The sequence below is a fragment of the Borostomias antarcticus genome, assembly GCF_949987555.1.
Source record: "Borostomias antarcticus genome assembly, chromosome: 10".
Lineage (NCBI taxonomy): Eukaryota > Metazoa > Chordata > Actinopteri > Stomiiformes > Stomiidae > Borostomias > Borostomias antarcticus.
In genome coordinates, this window is record NC_140243.1 from 8,518,770 (window position 1) to 8,545,147 (window position 26,378).

The 26,378-nt window shown below is 45.6% G+C and overlaps 2 protein-coding genes across 2 annotated transcripts in view; one reads left to right on the forward strand and one right to left on the reverse strand.

Moving 5' to 3' along the window:
- gabrb3 (gamma-aminobutyric acid type A receptor subunit beta3) overlaps positions 1 to 21,383 on the reverse strand; it is a gene marked incomplete at both ends in the record, with an annotated part of 55,790 nt that extends 34,407 nt beyond the window's left edge. Inside the window, one exon of the mRNA XM_084444856.1 lies at positions 21,289 to 21,383. Within this exon, the coding sequence (XP_084300982.1) occupies positions 21,289 to 21,383 (95 nt within the window). The remainder of the gene's footprint in view (positions 1 to 21,288) is intronic.
- On the forward strand, positions 167 to 25,645 carry gabra5 (gamma-aminobutyric acid type A receptor subunit alpha5; the record flags this gene model as incomplete). Its single annotated transcript, XM_084444858.1, has 9 exons — positions 167 to 249; positions 564 to 688; positions 1,490 to 1,557; positions 2,465 to 2,685; positions 6,648 to 6,730; positions 19,594 to 19,737; positions 22,475 to 22,627; positions 23,713 to 23,924; positions 25,355 to 25,645. The coding sequence occupies 9 exons, from the start codon at positions 167 to 169 to the stop codon at positions 25,643 to 25,645; spliced, it is 1,380 nt and encodes a 459-aa protein (XP_084300984.1).
- Between the last annotated feature and the right edge of the window lie 733 nt (positions 25,646 to 26,378).

A 26,378-nucleotide genomic window follows, 5' to 3' on the forward strand; every position in this document is an offset into this window, starting at 1 on the left:
AACGTTAGATATTTTCCTTATGCGCGTTACGCATGTAGCCTATTACGCGTAGTAGGCCTACACGTTTTGTAGAGGATGGTATAGCCTACCACACAAATGATGATTTAGAACAGCTGTCAAAAACATTCTGGAACAAGCACAGAGACATTCTGACTTTGTTTCAGGAATGGGCGATGGGATGCGCTGCAGTTTTGCAATGAGAAGTCTGTGGATCTCTGTCTGGCTTGTGAGCATCACCTGCCGTTTGAGGTAAGGCACTAACTTTCATAGCATATTTTTTCACATGTGGTGGATGTCGGAAAATGTGTTATCTATCTATCTATCTATCTATCTATCTATCTATCTATCTATCTATCTATCTATCTATCTATCTATCTATCTATCTATCTATCTATCCATCCATCCATCCATCCATCCATCCATCCATCCATCCATCCATCCATCCATCCATCTATTTTATAATGTGCATTTAACATATGTTGTTGACCATAACCTACTTTATGTGACACATCTACATTTTGGATGTTGTCCAGTGAATGTCCCTCCTTCTGTGACACATGCAGCCTCTCCCAGACTGCAACTGGAACTCCCAAAGAGGCCGAGCTCAATGATAACATCACCATATTCACCCGCATTCTGGACGGCCTGCTGGATGGCTATGACAACAGACTCCGCCCTGGCCTGGGAGGTATGAAACACCTCCAACACCCACCTCTTCCTCTCATTCGGTGTGCTATACTGTAGGCCTACATCTCAATGTGAATCAAAGTGTGTGCTTCTACAGTGTTTCTTTGTTAGGGCATTATAGTCGTGTCTGTATTAAGTGTTGACCCAGTACATTATATGTTTTATGGGGTTGACTTGTTTAAACAGAGGTGTATAGAGACCTCTTGTATCTTGTACCCTCTGTGTGTCAGTGCAGTAAGAGTGAGTGATCATGGAGCTCGCCCGCACTACGGAGCCTCAGCCAGTCAGTGGAGTTGTATTCATAAACCCCCTCAGACAAGGAAACATGATCCTTGTAATTGTTCGGTCCTGAGTGTGAAACGGTGCCAATGCCAACGTCCTGAATCACCACCACTTTAAAGTATACCACGCGCCAGCAGGCTGGCGACCTTGAAAGCTCTGTCATTGTTCTCTGGTCGAGAACTTTCAATGTCTGTTGCTGGGGAGGAAATCTTATTTTCTACTATATATACTGTATATATATACTTTTTAAACAAATAAAATAGCCTAATATTTAATTATGATGTGAAGTCTGTTTTAACACATTTTCAGATCATTTATGATTAAAGGCTGATGTTAGGAGTATGAAATGTAGATCTGATTAGCTGAATGGACTACAGTAACTGGAAATGGGTACTGTGATAGCTGCCTGCTACAGAACATACAGTGTGAAAAAAAAGGTCCGCATCGCTGTTTGTTTATTATGGCACTGCTCAGACCAACCTTGACCATTCACCCTTCTGAACTGTGTTCTGTCTTATAGAGAAGGTGACAGAGATCACCACCAACATCTTTGTCACCAGCTTCGGCCCAGTATCTGACACTGAAATGGTAAGATCATCTATAGGGCCCTCGCACAGTAAACTGCAGTGCTGACAGATTTTAATGGACAGATTCGGAATTTAGCATTATAAGCCGATATCACAACGGCCGATATCAAAGTTTCGTCAAACGGTGCACTATTGAGATAAAGCCTGTTGCCGCTAACACACTCAATGGATCCATACTGTTGGTGCATAGACCCCCTAAAATCCCTCAAAAACACCATTAACTCTTGCCTTCAAAGACAGAAAACTCACTGAGTGACAACAAAGCCAAAGATATTTAGATTAATCCGCGTTTCATATTTGTTTTGATCAACAAACACTTCTACCTAACACCATCAATCAAATACCAGCTACAAAGCAATCTTAGGCTTCTCGATTTGTTGCTGTTGTTGTTGTTGTGTAGACCTGTGACCCAGAAGCGGCTCTTCTTCTTCTACAGTAGCTTCCAAACTCAGTCAAGACCTCCCAAAATTCAAACGGAAGTTTACAAACATAATATGTGTTGCAGGTGAAAATAGTTCTATGCTAAATGATAAATAAAACCTGATCGCAAGCATATTTTGTGGCAATTTTTTGTCAGAGCATCAGCAGACACCAGTGACCACTCGGTGAGTTTCCTGTCTTTGAGTTTATGGTGTATTTGAGGGATTTTGTCTATGCACCTATGGATCCATTGAGTGTGTTAGTGGTGACAGGCTATATCTCGAGAGTGCACCGTTTGACAAAACTTTGATATCGGCTGTTGTATATGATCGTAAATAACCTTATAACATGGCTTATAATGTTAAATTCTGAACCTGTCCTTTAAGAACTATAATACGATTGATAGGTTCCATTTCTATTCTAGTCCATGTCATTGGCCATATGCTCACCAGTGGATAACTCACAGCACTGCTACCCCCTCTCTGTAGGAATACACAATCGACGTGTTCTTCCGCCAAAGCTGGAAGGATGAACGGCTGTGCTTCAAGGGCCCGATGCAGATGCTTCCTTTGAACAATCTACTGGCCAGCAACATCTGGACCCCCGATACCTTCTTCCTCAACGGGAAGAAATCCATCGCTCACAACATGACCACGCCGAACAAACTGCTCCGCCTGCAGGATGATGGAACCCTGCTCTACACCATGAGGTGAGCTGATCCACAGCAGCAGAGCTCTCTGTCTATCTCAGCTCTCAACATGGCAATATGAGGCGTCCGCTCACGTGTTATTCATTAGGTTGATTCATATGATCAAATGGGTTTTGGTTTGTCCGTTTGTTGACTTGTACAGTAGCAGGAGGAGTTACTCGAAATATTTAATGGATAAGGACACTGAATTTCATGTTTAGCCCTATTCCTGGCTTCCCTGGCATGTATCTGACTAGTACAGGTTAAAATATTTCTGTTTTGTGCAGTACAGAGTTCTGTGTCAATAACGTCGGCGCGCGCACCCTGGCTCGTTGCTAGCTATGGGCACACTCGAAAAACTCTAAAAAGTATGATATATGTGGATTTCAAGTTCAGGAATTACATGGTTTATGCTTACCAAGCTCTGAAGTCGTCCGCGGAATTCATCCAAATCCGAATTTCGCGGAGGTTTACAGTGTGAAGGGATGGCTGTTGTATATTCGGTGAAATTAGTACTGTTTACAAGTTAACGTTGTTTCGAAATGCAGAGGCGAAAGGACCTATGGTGTTTACAGGACGACTTCTGAGCTTGGCAAGCATAAACAATGTAATTCCTGAACTTGAAATCCACGTATGTCATACTTTTTAGAGTTTTTAGAGTGTTCCCATAGCTACTAACGAGCCAGGGTGCGCGCGCCGACGTTATTGACACAGAACTCTGTACTGCACAAAACAGAAATATTTTAACCTGTACTAGTCAGCCAGGGAAGCCAGGAATAGGGCTAAACATGAAATTCAGTGTCCTTATCCTTTAATGATATCCTACAGTACCTTGTGTGTCTATTACTACTTCAAATTATATAGAGGTATATCAATTCAGAGTAAACTCAGCAAGAGTTTGAGTAGTGGCTGAAATATCAGCCTCACAGAGTATACTGTAGTATGGTGCAATGCAGGGCAGCACAACACAGTACAGCACAGTACAGTAACACAGTACAACCCTGTGAGAACTGAATCAGTCCCGTGCTGTGAATGCATCCCCCTGACCGGGCTGCATCTCTCTGAGGGTTCATCCAATAGTCCGTTTCTCTGCATGTGGGTCACATGAACTTCAGAGCAGGGAGTCCGTGTTTGCCGTGACCCAGTCCTCTCCCAGGCAGACTAGCGAGGCAGGCTCTCGGCCCGGGAGCCGGAGCCTGTGTGATGTGTTTCCGTCCTCTCTCCTCCTCCTCCTTCTCTCCCCCAGCTGAGCTCCCTCCATGCAATTCCTGCCCCATTAACCACACTGCCAGAGCACAGAGGCATGGAGGGAACAAACGCTCCTCCTTCCTACCACTACAGCTACAATAGCTTATGTTGTAATGTCTGTGAGCGAGACCCCCACGCCTCCCTGTCCTGCTCCCACAGTCTGTCATTATTGGAAGAGTCACCGTTTCACATTTGGATTTTTTTTTTAGTATTCTGTCACTTCACGTGCATTTAACTCTGCTGCCTTGTATTCACCTATGTACACTAAGCATGTTTTTCACTGAAGGTCACATGGAGATTGATGAAAGATGCAGTAGCAATTAACTGCTCACTGCATGGAAGAATGAAGCCAGTGTGGGATGTTTTTTATTATTTTTTATAATGCCATCTTATGCTTTCATAGTTTACAGAGAACAATGTGCAGTCTTGTTGCATTTTTTATTCCATGCTCTTAATATAATTAGAATGTTTTTCTCAAAATGCATTTCTGATTTTGTCCCATTTGCACCCAGTTTGGTAGCCAATCACACATCGTCCCCTTGTTACTGTGGCAGATTTGTCGCACATCCCCACGGGGTCTCTGTGGAGCGACGGAGACTTGAGCCGTTAAAGCAACCACCCTCGGGGAGGGGAGGGAGCCTAATATGCCACTCTACCCTCTGGGGATCCGGCCACACTCTGATCTGATGAGGCCAGGGCGCGAACCCCGGTCCCCGGTGGGGCAGCTGCACCAAAACACGAGACCGCTTAGACCTACATCACCGTGGACCCCACCCCCCACCCCCCATACACATAATTACAACGTTTCAATTTCCCAAAGAAAACAACCTGTACATTATCACCTTTCTTGAAGCACCTACAGAATGGCGTATTCCTCACCGGTTCTCATATTATTAGTTTAATTGGCACTAAACTTCACATGAAATATTAATGGTGAAATAAGGAAACGGATGTGGGCGCATTATTGATCTGTAATAGTCACATTTGCTAACAATATCAACCATTAGAGTGCCTTTACAGCCTGCTCTTACTGTAATGCACTTCTGAAGCCGGAACAAGAGTGTTAGAGGAAGGATCTACACATGTGCCTTCCACCTCTACCCAAGCTACTGTATCATGACATGCAAATGTCTATCACCAAATTGCAAGGTGAAATATAAGTATGTATAACTAAAGTCTATCTAAACTCTCTATATGAGAGAAAAGTTCTTAGTGTTTCTCTGAATCTGATGATTTGCAGTTCTCTTGCCAGTCAGTAAAACTGTGAGAACAAAAAACAATTAAGTGATGCATTCTGGAGCCAATTTCCCGTTTGTTTGGGTCCACTAATTTAAGTATTTCAGCACTTGTGAAATATGTACCAACCGTTGCATGTGTGGATGCCAAAGTGACTATCAGAGTATTGTGTTCCAGCTCTAAGCCTTGCTAATGACAAACCTGTCCCTCTGAGCCAGGAATTCATCTCAGATGAACATTAATTTAAAGGACACTTTCTCCCCCCCAACCTTGTGTTAACTTCTATAATGCAATCAGTATAAGCTAATTTGAGGGGCTGGCAGTTGGCTGTTCTACTGTTATGTTAATGATGGAAACAGAGATTCTGCTTTGAAATGGAAGCATGCTGAATAATAAGACACGTACCAGAGAGACCTTGAGAGAAGATTCCTTGACAAGTATAAAAGCATGCACTCATTATATGATTGATTGTGTTGGTTAGTTCACACCTGCATTAGTATTTAATCTTATAGCACATCAGAGTCGTGAATCCATTGCTTATTCCCTTATTCACTGTGGGTCACCCAAATGTAATGGGAGAGAACCGTGTTATACCATTACCAGACCAGCAGAGGGCGATGCTGAGCATTACACACAGGCACTTGGAATAAAGCAGCCAGGTGTATTCCTTGTACCCGGACATGCCATGAGAGTATGTAATATTAAGCCTGTCATATTGATCATAGCTGCATTATTTCTTAGATTTATGTCACTCAAATAATATTTTAAAATTATCTGTGTTCATTGATTTAAGATTAATAATATATGCAGATTTACTAGTCTTGCATTGTGTGAAACAGGCTTGGGATAGGAGCTGGCCAGGACCTGACCCATTCATATAAAGAAGGCGCTCTGTTGGGCTGTAAAATCATAGTGTTAGGGAGGACATAGTGTAGTACTAATGCTGATTTGATTGAACTGCTTCTCAACAAATTGGACAGTGTTTATAGGAATCTCCAGTAGGGGGTAGTATGACATCAGAATTGATGCGAATCTGTAACCTCAGGCTCATGCAGTGTGTGCAGATGATACCTACTGTATGTTGGAGCGTACTGATTTGCATCCGTGTGTGTGTGATTGTGATGGGGAGAGTGAGAGAGCAAAAGAAAGACACAGAGAGAGAGAGAGAGAGAGAGAAACAGAGTGAGAAAGAAGAAAGGAGAGTTTTGTAGTAGTTTGCTCCTGAGTGTAATGCTACACTTTTACCACCAGGTGTCACCGTTGCTCTAGATTTTGTTTGATTCATACAGTATAACTCAGGTACTGTAAGTCTTATCATGGTCTAATGATGGTAGGCATATTTGACTACAATATCGGGTAGACATTTTGCTGATTTTAAAATCAATTGCAATTGATTATGATAATGGGTTGAAAAAATAATGAATGACTGTAATCCTGATGTTGAGTTGACAGTGATACAGATGGACTTATTTTCCTCATTCTCTGATCTTGTCTTTCAGACTGACCATTGCAGCTGAATGCCCCATGCAGTTGGAGGATTTCCCCATGGATGCACATGCCTGCCCTCTAAAGTTTGGAAGCTGTGAGTACACAGATACAGTACTTCTCAATTCGCCTTATTCACCTGGCAGCCATATTGGTCAGTCTGGGGTGCGGATGTGGAAGTGCCCGTTGACTTCAATGTTAAAAGTTCACTGTAAAAACACCACTTCAAGAACCGAAATAGTCAAAATAACTAATAAGGCGAATACTACGGTTTGAATGGCTCTTACAGCGCAGGTCAAGTCTATTCTATAGGAATATCTATCAGAATCAGAGACCGTTTATTGCCATGCAGTTTTACAACGTGCTAGGAATCTGCTTTGCGCCGAGGTGCATAACATTTAGACAACATTGGACAGGGTGAAGGAACGAGACAGGACAGTGCAAATGCTAGTGCAAAAAAAGGATAGCCTAAAGAAAAGAACAATGCACAAAAAGTAGTGCAGTCAGTATATATACAGTGAGTATGCAGAGTATGTATAAATAAAGTATTGATTGATTGATTGATATGTGTAGGTGAGTGTGTGTATGCAGCAAAATATTTCTCAGTGTAGGGACTACCAAATTATGATCCAGAAAGTTGAGCTGTACACTAGTTACATACACAGAATTGATCAGATGCTCATACACAGCTGAACAGACACCGGCAGGTGGATATTGTATGGCAGGGTGGAATTTGGCAGTTCTGGACCTCAGGCATCAATCTATTGTTGTGGCGGTCAGGAGGCGGGGCTATTGGCCCTGACACCCTGCCCACGATGAAGTCATTAGTCAGCCCGTCAGAAATGTGTCAGGGCACCCTAGACCTTCCTCCTCAACAACATGTGTAGAGGAGACATGGAAGTCCACACGTGCACACACTCATGCACGCACACACACACACGCGCGCACAGTACACACAGATTCAGATTTAGCACGATGATAATTTGTAATAATCTTGCAGCGCGTCAGTTCCTGTATTACCAGGCCTGCGGCAAGCCCCCTCCGTGCTCTGTAAGCCAGTTAGTCTGCCTCACAGAGAATCCCCCCAGGGCTGGAGAAGTCAGACAGAAATACCTGGGGACTTCTTGTCGTAGCAGATTAAGATTATCGCCTTGAGGCGCTCCGGCAGCCGCTGTGCTGAGGGGTTATCTGGGGCCGGGCTAAGGAGGATGGCAGTCTGCCCCGCCCAGGCAGGGCCACAGACAGTTGAGGAAGTGGGCGTGCGGCGTCACGCTGTTTGAGCCGTGACTCTTAAAGGTCGGCGCCTCCATCCGCAGGGCGGGACGGGGAGACGGGGGGGGCGGGAAGGTTGCAGAGGTCACAGGAGATCAGAAGCGGGCCTCCGGGAGGTTCGCCTGCCTCCACGTCTGGCACAGGAAGTGCGTCACCTAGAATACTGTAAATAAAAAGACGCTGGAACGTCCACTACAGCGGGTGCTGGACGAACGGCAAGTTTCACAATAGACAAAATAGAGTCCGCACACTGGCAGAGAGGACAGTATTATAATTATCTTTATTAACGTTTTGATCTTACTCGATCAGAATCCAATTAATCAGAATCTGATGCAGATCAAGTAAGATTGGTCTAGATGCCCACCCAAGATCTAGATGCCCACCTAGAATACTGTATCAGAATTGTCTGACCCGTTATTGTTAAGCGATCAATAGAAACTAGGGATGCACCGATTGCAAAATTCTGTGCCGATGCCGATGTTTAAAATAACAATCCAGCCGACGGCCGATACCGATGGCCGATGTTTATTTTATTTAATTTTTATTCCCCCTTTTGTGCCAGGGAAACAAAGAAATGAAGTGTTTGGTTCCAAAACGCCGATTTTTATTTCACTTTAATTTGAAAGCAAACTACACGTGCGTTTGCAGCGTTACGTCACGGATCTTCTCCGAATCTGCAGCTGGGTAGGCTACGTTTTGCAACAAAAAAAGACGTAATTGTTGCGACATAACATCGGTCACTACCATCGGGGAATGTCATTTTATTTGCCGATGGGCCGATGGCAGTCAACAAGGCCAACATCGCCGATGCCGATGTTCGGCCGATGCATCAGTGCATCCCTAATAGAAACTCCAACCTGTTCATACTGTAGGTGTAACACTCAATAGTTTGAGATATTACTCTCTTGAAATATTCTTGAGATTAGGCTACACTATTGAGATATTAGTGTTACAGCTAAGTAGTACACAATGGATCTTTATGGGCATATTAAGGCCCATGCCGAAGGACACAATGGATATATATGCCCTTGGAGATCCATTGTGTACTTAGCTGTGACATGAGCAATGAGCACTAAAATCAATAGTGCAAAGTCTGTCAAAAGTGGTATATGGACCATCATAAATAACCTTATAACAGGGCTTATGATGCTAAATACTAAACTACTCATTTAAAGCCCACAGTAGGAACACAAGACTCCATTGTGTCTAACATTAAGAGACAACAGCTGATCTATAGGAAAGGATGACACTATCCCTTCCTTCCTTAGCTAGCTCCTGGCTCTGCTACTGTAGCTTGTCATCCTGGCTCTGTAGCTCCTCCTGGCTCTGTAGCTAGCTCCTCCTGGCTCTGTAGCTGGCTCCTCCTGGCTCTGTAGCTAGCATCTCCTGGCTCTGTAACTAGCTCCTCCTGGCTCTGTAGCTAGCATCTCCTGGCTCTATAACTAGCTCTTCCTGGCTCTGTAGTTAGCATCTCCTGGCTCTGTAGCTAGCACCTCCTGGCTCTGTAGCTACAGTAGCATCTCCTGACTCTGTAGCTAGCTCCTCCTGGCTCTGTAGCTAGCATCTCCTGGCTCTGTAACTAGCTCTTCCTGGATCTGTAGTTAGCATCTCCTGGCTCTGTAGCTAGCTCCTCCTGGCTCTGTAGCTAGCATCTCCTGGCTCTGTAGCTACAGTAGCATCTCCTGACTCTGTAGCTAGCTCCTCCTGGCTCTGTAGCTAGCATCTCCTGGCTCTGTAGCTACAGTAGCATCTCCTGACTCTGTAGCTAGCTCCTCCTGGCTCTGTAGCTAGCTCCTCCTGGCTCTGTAGCTAGCGCCTCCTGGCTCTGTAGCTAGCGCCTCCTGGCAGTGGTAGTGGGATCATGTGTTAGGTTACAGTAATCCAGGGAGGTTCTTCTGGTCTGGTATATCCTGCTCCCCCATGGCTCCATTAACCTCAGCTAATCCCTGTGACCTAATGGACACTGCTCACTCCAGATCTGCGCTCTCTCCCCCCCCCCCCACTCTCTCTCTGTCTCTCTCTCTCTCTCTCTCTCTCTGTACCTCTCCCTCTGTCAGTCTTTCTGCTCTATGGCTCATTGAAGTATGGTAGGCTACCTGAATTGTAGTAGTTTGTGTATCTAAACCCATTCCCTCCATTGTTTTGTTCAGTTTTAAAAAAAAAAGAATAAAAAAAAAAGTTTTATTTCCACTCAGGCATTACAATGTAGTTGGTGAGAAAGTGCTTCTGACAATGTCAAAATGTGAAAACCTCTGTATCCAAAGCTTTGTTAAGCTCCTTGTTTTGTTTGTGCCAGGCCCCTTGGATCCAAGCCCTTTTTATCTCCATCTCATTGACCAAAGATACTTTTAAATCATATCATGGTTGTAGACTATTCCCCTGCTCTAATCTCTTATTCTCTCCGTCTGTTCTGTCTCTCTCTTTCTCCCTCCCCTCTCTCCGTCTTCCTGCCATCCCTCTCTTTTCACTCATATTTTTGCTGTTACTCGATTTCTTGACCTGCTGTTCTGTTCATGGAATATGAACCTTTTCTCAGTATGTGCCGTCCCAAACCTTGTTGTCATCCTGCTTTGTACAATTTATATCTTTATTATTCCACTACAGTATGAGGTGTACCCAAAACCCAACACTAAATGTGACCTCCGCTTGAAAGCTTACAATGTACACTTTGATAATGTAAAAAAGAAAAATGACCTTTCCCTACATCAAGACCAACCCTCCAGTGCTGGTTACCTACAGTATGTCTGCATCACTTACTGTATATACAGTATGGTAAAACCATGCTACAGTACATTAATGTACCTAATGCACTGTGGGATCCTACAAGATTACATGGCAAGGGTTATTTTCATGAGTAATATCTGCGGGGCAGAGGTGGGCGATGAGGATGTGAAGGAAGGTAACCCAGGTAACCCAACACTCCCAGCACCGCACATGGACCGCGGAACGCAGTCAAAGTAGGTGGGGCCCAACCTCAAGGCCGCCCCCCCCCCCCCCCCCCCCCTTTTTATGAACTTTTCATGCTCAAAAGTATTGAGCAAGGACCGGTTCCGCGGTCCTTGGCGCCGCACACAACAGCACAACCCGCTGCATCACAATGCCTCAGGCAGTCTCTAAGATAAACCTGCGGAATCTGACCCTCTCATAGCCTCTGCCTCCACAGTAATAAGGGCACACAGAGTTAATTCAGAAAACGTGATAAAAAAAAAGAAAACCTCACCATGTGGTTCATATGTGATGAGTCACCATGTAAGACACAGTGCCATCCTCCAGTTGTAAAGAGATATCCAGAACTACATGTATTTATAGGGTTGCGTAAGAAAGTACAGGCTTCGTAGAGCGATCCCTTTTTTGCAAGGGTCACTGTCTACTTTTCTCTTCCATACTGTACATATCAAATACACATAACATGGCTCTGAGGCTTCTGACACATGCCTTGTCATTTCACCAGTCGTGCTACAGTACAGTGCCTCCGCCTCCAGCACCATAGACCCTGGTCAGGCGCCACAGCCTACAGTATCAACTAGGGTTGGGCGATGTGTGCTGAAATATGACATCACGATGTGGCCATCCAAACATCGCGATGGACGATGATATCGTCATTTTATGGAAATAATAATAATAATAAAATAAAACGAAGAAAAAAAAAGTAAAACATGTTTTATAGGCCTATTACGTATCCCGGGTAGGCTATTGTAGAATCAGGCTTCACATTAACTGGCTACATGACGCAGTCACTTTATATGAAATAACTTATATTTAATTTAGAGAGAAAATGCAAGTCTACAATAGCCTACCCGGGATACGTAATAGGCCTATAAAACATGTTTTACTTTTTTTTCCGAACAAATATGATAATGACGCCACCATGGATATCTTGCACAAATCAGCACTGCTTGATCCAAGATACCGAGGGGAACACATGCAGCCACCCGAGCTGAACCACGTCAAGACCGAGCTGGTTGCAGAGATGGTAGCAACAACGACCCGTGCAGAGCGCCCAACAGTCAGTCCCACCACGCAGGAAGATCAGTCCAGCGCTGCAGAGCAGAAGCTCGCTGGGCAGTCTTCTAGGGGAAAAAAACAAACCAGCTACGCGCACTGCTGCTGAAATCGCAGAGGTAGAGATCACAGCCTACTTGCTGGAAGAGACAATTGACGGAGATGACGATCCACTCAGATGATGGAAAGATAACCAAACGAGGTTTACTTTTATGGCTAGTATTGCGCGTAAATACCTCTCCATATGCGCAACCAGCACACCATCAGAGCGCGTGTTCAGCACCGCAGGTAGTGTTGTCACTCCTCTCCGCTCCCTACTAAAGCCTGATAAAGTGAACATGCTGGTTTTCTTAGCCAGGAATCTAGAATAGAAAGAGTAGGCCTAAACCCTGGGGTAAGAGTATAGAGTCAGATTGTGGAGTTTTTGTTAGCCATTTTTTATGCCATTTGTGGTATTTTTTTAAAAAAAATATGTAAATAACAATTATTTACAATTTCTTTATTATTATTTCTTTATTATTATTCAACGAAATATATGTAAATAGTGTGTCATTTATTGATAGTTGGTTCGCTTAGAACCTTGAACTGGACTCATTAATAAAAAGCGTTGTAGGCCTCAATGTGGCGAAAAGGTAAGAAATAAATTGCAAAAAAATAGGCTAATGCTATATTATTGTTGTAACAGGTAATATTTATGTTGCATGTGGCTGATCATGGCAGGCTAAGTTTGATGAAATCGTTTATCAAGTCGAGTCCGAAGACCCTACTATTATAGGCCTAGTCATAGGCCTAGTTATAGGCCTAGTCTTGTATCATAAATGACTGAGGGAAGAAGTTGCAAATGTTTGCCTATGCCCTTCCAATACATTGTTTATGTGTCATATAATTTAACAGATTATAATTTATACAGCTAAACAAACATGATGTTCACTCCGTGTCCGTGCGTAAAATGTTCCATGAGCGTACGGGCTGTTGAACTACATCAAATTGAGATGTTTGTTAAGCTATAGATACATTCTAATCTGTTACATTTTATGACACATAGGCCTAGAATTAGTAGATTACGACTCAAATTAGTTAATCTAATTATTTACAATGTTTAAAGAAGCAGAAATAACTCCGGTATAGGCGTCGACTCGCACCATATGCCTCTCGCTCAGTTTGCTGTCCAAATTCTTCACGAAGGACACAATAACTGTGGGAAACGTATTAAATGGTCTTCATTAACGTCGGCCTACACATATATAATACCCAACTGTTCCATTTTCACAGCTCAAGTGTTTAAAAAGCGCCGATGTGACGATGGTTCTCAACCATCGTATTTTTCTATCAACCATTGGCGATGGACGATGATATCGTCCATCGGCCCAACCCTAGTATCAACCCTGCTGTGGATCACTTTTATGGTTGGATTCACAGGCTCTTTGTCTCTCCCCCAGGGCTGGTTCATGCAGCAAGGAAGCAAAGATTTACTATTGTCAGCCTTTGACACCAAAAGACCCCCCTCCGTGCCATAAGGTCAGGTCACACACAAAACCAGTGATCTTTTCGGTAGTAAACATACCATCTCAACCGTGGACACAGTGCCTCCAGGCATAACACACTTTATGGAAGAAGAAATAAAAAAAAGGGGGTGGGGGGGGGGGGGGGGGGGGTGGTCTTTTTTCTCTGCAGCTGTACGGGCGAGCTCAGTGGGGGTAATAAACCATTGATCAAAGGCCATGAATGAGAGCTGCTTGTTCTCGGCACATGGAAAACACAGGTGTGTGTGGCATGAGTTACATCGCGGATTACATGATAAATCCCGTCCTTGATAAATCATGTAGTGTCTTATTAATTCAAAGGTACGGAGCATAGAGTGTTAGGGCAGCTAAGGAGCGACACCCCGCCAATGGGGTGCTTTGGGAAACGCGAGAGAAGGAGGAGAGCCTTGTCAACGATAGTGATTGTGTCTGCTCTCTCCCAGGGCACGTCTGAAAGGATTTTTGACATGGTAAAGCATAATTGTACTCCTTCAGATTAAGATTTTTGATAAGCTTCAAAAGGCAGGGCACATGGATCACATGGTCAGCCGCCTATGATTACACGCTGTGCATAGATACCTGCGTTAGCCCCGTCATTTTCTCTCTGAGACAATCAATGCGCCACTCTGTTCCCTCAAGGAGATGTCAGTGCAGGCCTCTGTATTGATTTCCACCATGTGTGTGTGTGATTATGTGCGTCTATGTGTGTTCAAGTACTGAACATAACACGGATTGAATCCCAGCCCCGCACAGCTGTCCAGACATTTGAAACTTTCAATTCCATCTGAGAGTTTCCATTACCTCCAAGGACGTGAAGTGATTATAGAGCTGTGTGTTGTTATCAGTTGATGTGATGCTGTGTGCAGCATGCTAGAGCATCTGTCAAACCTTGTGTAGCATAACAATACCCCCTCAGGTTTAGCCGTGATACGTACGAAGTTACCATGGCTAGAGCACTGTACCTCATTTACTCTGTATTCACTGTATTCCCTCTGGAATAGTATTGTGATGGAGTTTGCCTGTTCTCTAACGAACTGAGTCCCTGAGGCAGAAGATTTTTGGAGGCTGGTACGGTATGAGGGTTCCCTCTGCTACGCTCTGGTAACCTTGGCACAGGCACACCAGCTGACTGATCAAACTGGCAGGGTTCCAAGACCAGAGATGGGTTAAGATCAAGGGGTTTCCATCAAGGTCCACAATGGAAATAAGTCTTGTCTTCTATTGTGTTATCATTGGCAATGTCTTTATGAGCTACAATGTAATCATTTGTGGTTTAAAATGTTCTATTATCAAATTAACTAAAAACACCTGGCAACTCAGCCACATAAAGCATGTACCCCTGACTGAGATTTTTTTTAGGAAAAAAATGGACAGATGTCTCAAGGAATGACTCATGCAGAGACAGACACTCACACAATCGCACACATGTACTCACGCACATGTATGCAGGCAGGCATGCACACACACACACACACACACATATATACACACACACAAACGCACTCACACACACACAAACACACACGCACATACACATCACACAAAAGTCAAAGGGGACTGAGCTATTGCTAGTTTCACCTGATGTACAGTACTTTGAAACATGTTAGCTTCAGGGTTACATTGTATAGCAATGTACTTTAACTACCTTTATATATACTATAATGGCAGAGATGGACCTCCAGCAGAACAACCTCCTAGACCCTCACCAGTCCGGGTTCAAGGCTGGTCACTCGACAGAGACCGCCCTCCTTGCAGTGATGGAGTCACTCCTTGCCGCAAGAGTGACCTCTCTCTTCTGTCCTGATACTCCTAGACCTGTCAGCAGCATTTTATACAGTAGACCACTAGATCCTCCTCTCCACCCTCGAGGAGAAATGCGTCGCTGGCTCTGCATGCTCCCTGTTTGCATCCTACCTGACGGGCCGCTCCTACCAGGTGACATGGAGAGGGTCGATGTCAGAACCGTGTAGTCTGACTACAGGAGTTCCACAAGGGTCTGTCCTGGGTCCTCTCCTTTTTTCCCTCTACACTACATCTCTGGGCTCTGTCATTCGCTCGCATGGCTTCTCCTATCACTGCTATGCCAATGACACCCAACTGGTCCTGTAATTTCCCCCTTCTGATACACAAGTGGAGACACGAATAGCTGGGTGCTTGGCTGACATCTCGGACTGGATGACAACACATCACCTCAAGATCAATCTGGACAAGCAGATTCATGCTTTACAACATCAGGAGGATGCGCCCTTTTCCTCACTGATGAAACAGCGCAGGTGCTCATCCAGGCCCTGGTCATCTCCCGCCTGGATTACTGCAACTCTCACCTTGCTGGGGTCCTGGCGTCAGCCATTAAACCCCTGGAACTTGTCCAGAAAGCTGCTGCTCTCCTGGTGTTCAACCACCCCAAGTTCTCCCACACAACTTCCCTTCTCCGTTCCCTACACTGGCTCCCTGTAGCGGCTCACATCCAGTTTAAAACTCTGGCACTAGCAATGAAAGGAACAGCCCCCTCCTACCTCCAGGCCATGGTTAAAACTCTACACCCCATCCCGACCGATACACTCTGCTAGCTCGGGGCGACTGGTTGCCCCGTCACTCCGAGGCCCCTGTGGTCGGTCGACACGGTCTTGGCTCTTCTCTGTCCTTGGACTGGCAGAATGGTCTTGGCTTAACGAACACAACAATATCAAACGTGTCCCGCTTAGTACCAAACAAAACATTGAGCAAAGCCAGCTCCCTGTGTGTGTGTGGGGAGGGTGCTAGAGACATGGGATTTAGACTGGGGTGTGGAGCCTAGAGTGCACCGTACCACCCCCTGCTGCCTCCGACCCGAGGGGGGGGGCGCCACAGAGCCACCCAAACAACCTGCCCATTCACTTACAGTAGACTTAGCCAAAATGTCAGTTTTTCGATAGACAGATAGATCGATCGATCGTTAGATGGCTCTACGGGGACTGTGCACGAGTTACTGTAACTGCAGTTGGCTCAGTCATGAGTTAAGACTGCTCACTGGTCTCTGATGACCGTTGACGGTTGTGCCCCCAAGTTGCATGTGTGGAAGCCAACTGACACCTACTCCACCACAATCCAATTACGCCCAGTCTGAACAGCTGACCTGATTTACCTTCTAGTAGTCTCTGAGTTCTTTACCTCTGCCTTATTATCACGTATGTACTTAAAATGCTCAATATCAATTTATAATCGGTAGTATAGTCTCTGGTTCATACAGAGCTGTTTTTTTTTACAGGAGAGCAAGTCACTTCTATCACACAGTGATTACCGAGACGAGGTGTGTGGACTGTTTGAGATTAAAGAAGTAGTCGATAGGTAGTAAAGTAGTAGTAGATAGTTTTCCTCGAGTAGCTTAGAATCACTGGCAGAGTTAGCATAGTAGCTAACTCTGCCAGTGATTCAATATGGCTGCTTGCTACTCCTGTCCTGTTGTTATTGCTCAGCTGCTGTATTTTTACCCAGGAGCAGGTAAGCCTTCTTATCACTGGGGAAGGCAAGGCTGACTACTGATTTATTAATCCGGAGACATGGCTGAAATATTACCCCTGGGAGAGATATGAAAAGCGCTACGGTCATCTCGGGCTCAATCTCCCGTGTAGATAGTGTGGTGGGCCTTACTTACGCCCCATGCAGAGTTCTGTATTCATTCTCCACCGGGTCCAGTTGGACCAGAGCGCCATGCTCTTCCTGCATAGAACGAGTACCAATAAGGAATGTCAGACAGCAACCGCACTCTAATCAATGATGGTTGACTAATGTTTGCGGGGCTTATCTTAAAAACTACCGATTGTATTTCCTTGCACACACACACACACACACACACGCACGCACGCGCACACACACACACAATTTGATTTGATCTGTTAGAGGCATCCAAGGGCCAGACTGGGCTATGGGGGCAGCTGAACGATGCCTGGTGTATCTTCACGGTCAGGGACGATCCAGTCTGGATGACAAGAGCCATATCACACCGGAGCAGAATGATTAATACAGCACTGAGAGATTTAGCAAACGCACAGAGAGAGAAAAATAGAGAGAGAGAGAGAGAGGGAGAGATTTTCAAGTAAAGGATTCTGTAATATGTAGGGTTTCTTTTGAGAAGAGGCTTGGGTGTGTGTGTCTTCGACACATGAAAGGGAATGAGATATAATCAAAGTGCAAATTTCTGGCCCTCCATGTTCTCCCAAGATAACAGCATGACAGAGCATCAATTATCGATCGCGTGGTCTGACCACATGGGTCTGTCACCCAGAGCAGAGGTCTGATCTGAAACACCGTAGGGCACACCGACGATGGCTGACTGATCAAAACACGTCTGTTTCCTACTGCCATTAAAAAAGCATCGACACTTATTCTTAAAAGAGTGGGGATATTCCTTTTCCCTGCAAGATGTACTGTAATACGATGCTGGCCTGCACCCAGTATCTGAGCACTTATGGCATTGTTTCTTTGCACCGCACGCAACCTCATGATCTCTCACTGCTGTCACTCGGAGAAGAGCTCTCACTGGCTAGATGATTACCTCATACTGGATACATTATGACGAGGTGCAGTTCGCTGCAGGCCTACTGTCTATACAGTAGCTGGCAGATATATGTGCACTGCTTCATGGTCAACTGATTTCTATGGACTCCAGAAGCTCTGAATGAGTATCATGTTGGTGGTGGACTTGAGCTGTTGTTCTTGAAGTTTAGTACAGTTTTCCTCTCAATGTGAACTTCAATCTACAATCAATCAATCAATCAATCAATCAATCAATCATGCCTAGACCTCAGTGCCTGAGCTGGCTGGTTCCATAGTGTTGCCTACCTTCTACTCAGCCATGCTGAGCTGTGTTAGCTCTAACTAGACTAGAGTGATGCTCATTTAACCCACTCATTACACTAACCTTTATTATTGGTCTTTTGACAGTAATTTTTTTTCTCTTTCTCTTTTCTGTCACTTTTGAGATTCACTTTAAATTAATTTTCATTATGAAATCTGAGCCTTGTTAATTAGACACAGCTTTCATTTGAGTGATCACGCCTTCATAACCTTAGTCTCAAAGCTATAGTTGAACACGGTGCATTCGCATTTTACCTTTTAGTCATTTACTGTAGCACTTTCATCCAAAGCAACTTCAAACAGTTGCAACTGGCAAACAATCAGTACATTTGTCTAGAGTCAGTGACCACCTGGAAATGAGCAGAGAGATTAGAGTACCGTACAGCACTGCCAGAGGAGGGATCATAGTGACAAGAAGGACTAGAGGTACAGTATTATGGTGCGTTCGTTTATAACTGGGAGGTGGCAAATTGCGACTTGCTACTAGGAATGATTAAATAAAACACTGCATGAACTCGCACTTCCTCGTCGCAAATTCGGATATGTTTCTCAGCCCCCAGTTGCTTGAATGCACTAGATATAACTAGGTAACTGTGATATAATGGTATATAGCTCGAATGCACACAGGTCGGAGGTAGGTATTTTGCCACTTGCGACTTGCCACCTCCGACCACAAACGAACGCACCATTAGAACAGATGCTCCAGGTCTCTACATCCAGTCCCTGTCCTTGGACATCACTTAGTTCCGTTACTGTTGAAATTAAATGTTCTGAGATGTACAGCAACTGATATGCTGGCGCTCTTTAACGATGTTGGGGAGCACGCAGAAGAGGTGATGGAGTGGTTTATTCCAGATCTCCCTAAACAGAAAAATTAAACATCTGTCATGATTCCCTTTGGCTACTAAAGATCTTCTAGCTCTTATTGAAAGTAGTGGTGATGACCCTGTCCTCACAGCATTCCCTGTCGTGCGTGAATACAACCTTGGCTACTTAATCCCCCCCCAGACTCAGATTGACCTCTATCCACAAAGACGACTTGGCCCGTATGTTCAAAATGCCCAAAAATGGAGACACCTTGTCCCAAAAATCACTTCATATTTCTTTTTTTGGAAATATTTTCCATTCAGAGGTTCGCACACCACAGAATATGCAGACTCTAGACTCTCAAAATTCATATTTTGCAAGAAGACCAGAGGCAAAAATATTTTCTCATAAGTACGCGAGCACCAACATGTCTTCAATGCTTGCACCAATTCATCCACAGGTGGAGGATGACTTCCTGGTAGAGCTAAGCTTCCTGTCTGTTCCCTCTGTGTGTTCCTAGATGCGTATCCTGTCTCAGAGGTGGTCTACAGGTGGAGCCAGGAGGCGGCCACGTCCGTGGTGGTGGCTGAGGAGGGCTCGCGGCTCAACCAGTACCATCTGCTCAGACAGACGGCCGGGACGGAGGACATCTACACCAGCAGAGGTCAGCCGCTCACCTCAGGTCTACTGCACGCCAGAGTTCAGAGGAAGGACACAGACACACACACAGCCACACACACACACACACACACACACACACACGCGCACACACACTACGCATGCAGGCACGCCCACCCTCGGATTCACCCGCGCGCGGTCACGCCTAATTTCTGCTCTCATCCCTCGCGCAGCTCCGCCCCCCACTTCCTCCCCCCTCCTCCTCGCCTACTACGACAGCCTCTGCGGTCGCGCGTCCGGCGTGTTAGATTCAGCCTCCGTCTCCACAGCCCCGTCTTTGTGTGATTACGCCGTCGCCCAAAGCTGCTATGAGAAGAAAATGTTTTCAAATCAAGCTGGATAGAGAGAAATAAATGAATAGCAAGGATTTGAGAGCTGAGAGCGCCTCCCACACACTGCCAGCTGTCTCTGGAGCTGTGTTGGAAGGGGAGGGGGGGACACTTATCCCCGTCCTGAGCCACTGGGTCTGCAGAGTTAATCCGTGTGCAGGCCCCATCAGTTGTGCTTTTACAGAGTGACGTCAGCGCACCGCCATTGGCCGGCGTGGCAGAGAGACGTTGGAGGGGAAGGGAGGGGGGGGGCTTAACTCTGTTATGTAAAAGAGGTATGATAATATACTTTTTCTGCCGTCGGTAGAGAGGTTATTATAGGCTGTTGTTTTTTTTCTCTCCAGCACTCACTGTAGATATCCACATTAACCCATGTCGGAGCGGGGGGAAAAGACGTTGTTTTCCTCGGATCACGCATTAGGCCCTAACCCTTTGGAGTTAAGTCTGCCATGCTGTCTTTTAAGCGCCATCATCTAGCAAACTGCTCTGGTGGCCAAGCTAGCTAGCTAGCAAATCCAACGGTGCTCTAGTGGCCAAGCTAGCAAGCTAGCAAATCCAACGGTGCTCTAGTGGCCAAGCTAGCAAGCTAGCAAATCCAACGGTGCTCTAGTGGTCAAGCTGCAGCTGAGAAGGATGACGATCTCTGCAGTGGAGCCTTCCTGCCTGAGGTGTCAACATGCGTCACAGGCTGTTCGCATTCTACACATTCTCTCTTTCTCTCTCTCGCTCTGTTTTCCTCTCTCTCTCTTCAAGTCTAGCTCTTTCTCAGCCAGACTTCCGGAGGGGAGGGGCGAAGTGGGAGAGTTAGGCCTCAATTAGCAGAGCTAATCTCAGGTGCAAACCCTCTTTACAAAGTCAAGAATAGCTTGTCAAAGAGCTCACATGGGGAGCACAGTCATTAGAGCCACTTAGCTGACAAGTTGAGGACAAATTGATATTACAGTGCCTTTTTTATTTTTATTTTTTTATCATCCTGAACCAAAAGAGTGAAAATGTCAAGTCCCATAGTGTTGTGTTTTGAAGGCAATTTCACTCCACAACAACCTGTCACCTAGTGTCACCTAAAGCCAGCGCTGCAGACAGCCTCCCCCTTACTGCTGCTGACATTTATGTACCCCGCTGGCCCTGACGCGCACAACTCATGGAAAAACAGGCACAGTTTTATGTGAGGAAGTGCGGGAGATGGCTCTACAGCCCAGTGTACTCACCAGTTGACCAACATGGCCGCGTTGTTCTCTGCTATGAACGGCAGCTCTCCGTAGACGCTCCAGAACCCGAGCAGTAAAATCCACCAGCACCGCATTCTGGCTCTTCTCAGATTCCCATCCGGTCCCGAGCACGGAAGGCGGTCAGTAGCGAGCGGGGTCTACCTGGTGGTCTGTCCTCAGAGCAGGCCGGCTGGGTCTCGGTCATCGGAGCGCAGCCAGGAGCAGAGTCCTTCCGGCTGGAGACATAGTGTCTGGCCACCCCGGCTGTCTGTGGACCATCCAAACTCACCCCCCCCCCCCCCCCCTCCGGACTCACTCAGCCGCCTTCCCCCCCAGTCATCAGGGCAGTTGCCGGGGAACTATGGCCGTCCGAGTACTGCCCGCTCAGGGTGGTTTGTTTGGTCCAGGGAAGTCTTCAGTGGAGACTCGTCTGGCCTGACAGCGTAGGATAGAAAAGTGTGTCACCCAGAGAGAGAGCAGGAGAGGGAGAGAGAGAGCAGGAGAGAGAGGGAGAGAGAGAGAGCACAAGAGAGAGTGAGAGAGAGAGAGAGAGCTACAGGATGCAGATTGTGACAAGGGATTAGTGAGATGCAAAAATCCGATTTTGCCAGGAGAAAGCAGCAGTCATCTGTGGATTTCCTGTAGTTTATCAGACTTCATGGCTCCAAATGATTTCTTTTTTTAGAGCTTCAAATGCAATCTTCATTTGAACACTGTGATTTTTGTCAGCAACACATTTTGGGAAATGAGAAAGAAGCCTAGCAGTCTTGATGGATTGATTTCATACTTTATTCATTTGAAAATATGTCCCTCAGAACTGCATTTGTTGTAATCCATTTTTTTTATTGATTCCGTTCATACTTTCATTTATAGGCTGCAGTAGCTACTGGGGAAAGCATATTATGTGTGGTTGACAATAGGCTACTGTTATCTTGTTATCAAATGAGGATTGATCAGTGAAAGTCCCTACAGTTAATATAGCTACTCATAAAGTAGATTAAAATAAATACGTATCTAAACAGAAGCATTGCTTTTCCTCATGTTGCTCCTGTTTGCTCGACAGCCAAGCCAACATGCTTTGTATTTGGAGCAACCAGGAATTGGAAAATAGTGCCGTTTCAGCTGATCAGGGTGCTCCGTGAGATCCCCCCCTTAACCCCCTTCGTGTCTGACTGGGTTCCTACAGGTCAGTATACAGTCATGATGGCTCACTTCTACCTGAAGAGGAAGATAGGCTACTTCGTCATCCAGACCTACATGCCCTGCTTCATGACGGTCATCCTCTCCCAGGTGTCCTTCTGGCTCAACCGAGAGTCGGTGCCTGCCAGGACCGTCTTTGGTTAGTGGAATTGCTGCAGTGTGTATGTGTATGTGTGTTTGTGCGTGTGTGTGTGTGTGTGTGCATCTACGTGTGAGTGTGTGTGTGTGTTCGTGCGTGTGTGTGTGTGCGTGGCTACAGGGGTGGGGGGTTGTGTGTGTGTGTGTGTGTATGTGTGTGTGGCTACAGGGGTGGGGGGTTGTGTGTGTGTGTATGTGTGTGTGTGTGTGTGTGTGTTTGTGTTTGTGTGTGTGCATGCGTGTTCGTGTGTGTGTGTGTGTGTGTGTTTGTGTGTGTGCATGCGTGTTTGTGTGTGTGCGTCTATGTGTGTGTGCGTCTATGTGTGTGTGTGTGTGTGTGTGTGTGTGTGTGTGTGCTTGTTAGTTTGTTTGAGGAGGGAAAGCTCTACACCAGTAGAGAGAACATATGTGCTTCCAAACACACTTAGTAATGTTTCCCCCGTTTAGCTCAAAATCCATGTACTCTTTCCACCTAATTAATCTTGCATTTAATGCATCAATATTTCTTATTAACACGGAAATGAGAATCAACTGATCAGCATGAATGAAACAAACCACTAATCTGCAATGATTACTGTTTTGAATCCAGACCGAGACAGAGACACAGAACACAGCGCTGTGTTCCTGCATCCTGTTAATACCACTGGCCCCCCGGGGGGGGGCTTCCCCCAGGGACCCCCCTGACTCTTTCTGTTCATCTTTCTGATTCTTTTTTGTTGTTGTTATTTTCTGTTTATCAAATTCTTATTTTTTTAAATATTTTTTTACCCATTATATTTTGTATGGTTTCTTTGTATAAAAGTTGGCACAACAGCAATATTCAAGCATGCTACACACTACCCGACATGAACAGAAAAGGATAATCAGGAAAAGGAAATCAACTTAGAAGGGTCAATGGAGTGAACAGTTGAAGAAGGAAAAAAGGTTTTCACATAAACTAGGTGTCAAAAAACACCTAGTACCACATGATGTAGCCTGTGTGTGCATCTACTGTACTCACACATCCACACACACACACACACACACACACACATGCCCAAACTATCGCGGCGCTAGTTCTGACCCCCCCCTCTTGGCTCTCCCCAGGAGTGACCACAGTGCTGACCATGACCACCCTCAGTATCAGCGCCCGGAACTCCCTGCCTAAGGTAGCCTACGCCACGGCCATGGACTGGTTCATCGCGGTGTGCTACGCCTTCGTCTTCTCCGCCCTCATCGAGTTTGCCACCGTCAACTATTTCACCAAGAGGAGCTGGGCCTGGGACGGCAAGAAGGCTATGGAGGCCCAGCAGCCCAAGGTGTGTGTGTGTGTGTGTGTGTGTGTGTGTGTGTGTGTGTGTGTGTGTGTGTGTGTGTGTGTGTGTGTGTGTGTGTGTGTCTGTGTGTGTGTGTGAGTTGTCGTAGAATTTCTCGTTCAATATGGGTTAAGAAGCAAAACAGTTCAACAGAGTTACCACAATTTATTCATCCAAGGATAGATACAAACACTTGAGTGTGGCTTCTTGTCAAGCGACCTGCAGCAAGGCTGGTCAGTTGAGAGAGCGCCCCAATGCAATATCTGTGTTTCACGATTTAACCTGAAGATGTGAAACTCCCCCTTTCCTGTCCATAAATCTGGACGTAATACAAGACTTAAAACCTAGTCATAGATGGACCCTCCAAGTCCCAGGTGTATGTTGTAAAGTTCCCTGGACATAGATCATTGGGGCTGCCCTTTCCTTACCGCTCTGGTTGTAAAGATAACCAGCTTACCAAGGCACTTAGCCCCCCTTTCCGAACACACACATTCCCTTACAGTGTGTGTGTGCGTGTGTGTGTGTGTATGTGTGTGCACGCGTGGATGTGTTTGTGTGCGCGTGCGTGCGTGCGTGCGTGTGTGTGCGTGTGTGAGAGAGCTTGTTCACAGAACTGCCAACTTCCACACAGCTCTGGCACTATAAAGCTTACTGACAACACTAGTCAACACAGTGTCTTCTATGGTCTGAATTGAGATGTCTCTGCAATGCCCAAGGACAAACAACCCAGCAGCATTCTGTTTGAACCTGGTCTTACGCATTAGCTTGTGAATGAAGTGTCACAGATGTGAGGGGAGGCCCGGGTCACTGCTAATGGTCTCATGATTCAGGCAAAGCAGCTCTGCAGCTACAATTAGTTATCAACCTCCCTGAAGTCAGGGTTTAATTTGTTTCGTAGGAAGGAGTCTGTGTCACACATGGTAATGAAGTGAGAGATGGATCCGACCCAGGCCCTGAAATAGAGCTGGATCAATAGCTGCTTTAGCTCCCAATGTCCAGGCACAGTGCCAATTCACTATCGCCCACAAGCATTGATCCTCACCTACCTGTGTGTGTGTACAGTATGTTTGTTATGTGTGTGTGTGTGTGTGTGTGTTGATTTTGTGGATGTAATAACATAACTGTACAGCATGATTGTTTTCTCGTTCTTTTTTACCTTCCCTGAGACCATGGACTCGCTGTAGAGCCGTTTCTAATCGCTCTGCCTTTTTGCAGTTGATATCAGTGGGGAGCAGCACTACTAACTCTAACCCTAGCCCACATTTTCTTCAGTGTGTGCACATCAAATGTGAGTTTGCGAGATCAGGCTGGCGATGCCAGGCTATATGCAGTGTGAGCTCTGCCTTGTTTTGCGTACAGCTGGAGTATGCAGCTCTTTACACTACAGTGCAGAAACCGTGATCAGACCGTGTGTTTCTCTCGTCTCCCAACAGAAGAGGGACCCCATGGCGCTGTCCAAGAAACCGAACAACACCTGCTCAGCCGGCGTGAACTACACTCCCAACATCACCAAGGACACCTCCATCTCCACCATCTCCAACAGCGCGGCCGTGCAGCTCAGGCCCTCGGAGACCAAGGCCCCGGACCCCAAAAAGACATACAACAGCGTGAGCAAGATAGACAAGATGTCCAGGATTGTGTTCCCGGTGCTGTTTGGAACGTTCAACCTGGTGTACTGGGCCACGTATCTCAACAGGGAGCCGGTCATCAAAGGAGCAGAGTGACCTACATAAGGTCACTCCCTCCTTCCTTCGACGCCCACCTCCAACCATGTCGTCTGATAAACTGGAGCGCTATCGACAACGGTGCCAAGCGCTTCGTCCTTCTTCTTCTCATCGATTAGGGGAGTTTTTCCTTGGTTCCCATCTCATTTGAATTACATTGCATGATCAAAGCTATAGAAATGTTATTGCCATATTTGCCTTGACTTTCTACTGTATGATAATCTACAACTTTCTTAACGGATGCGTTCATTTACTCCGTGTACGCCTCTCAATTCATCATGAAATTCATTTTTGTCCCACTTATTCTGATGAGAAACATTTAGCATTTGGCATTAACAATTTATTTTTCTCTTATAGGGTCGAGATGGTTTGTGTTGAAAAGTACAGCAAGGCCAAATGCTATGCAAAACTATGTTTTTACTGTGTTGTAACTTGTTACTCAATACTCGCTTTTAACTTTGAAACTCTTGCTTTGTACAAACAGGCCAGAAGCTCCTCTGTTTAAGCCTCAAGCACATGAATCTGTTTCCTTGTTAAAAGCAGAAGAATAGCCATGCTAAATGTGTTGCCTTCAGAGTGATAACTCATCACGAATGCACTGAAATTTCCTGCAGTTCTTAAAAAGCCAGTGTTATGACTTTCCTGATCCATCTATGTGCAGTACACCACATCTACTAAGACGACTGAAACACTGACACAAGTGGCAGCTGCTTTCAGATGACCAGGTGGAGAA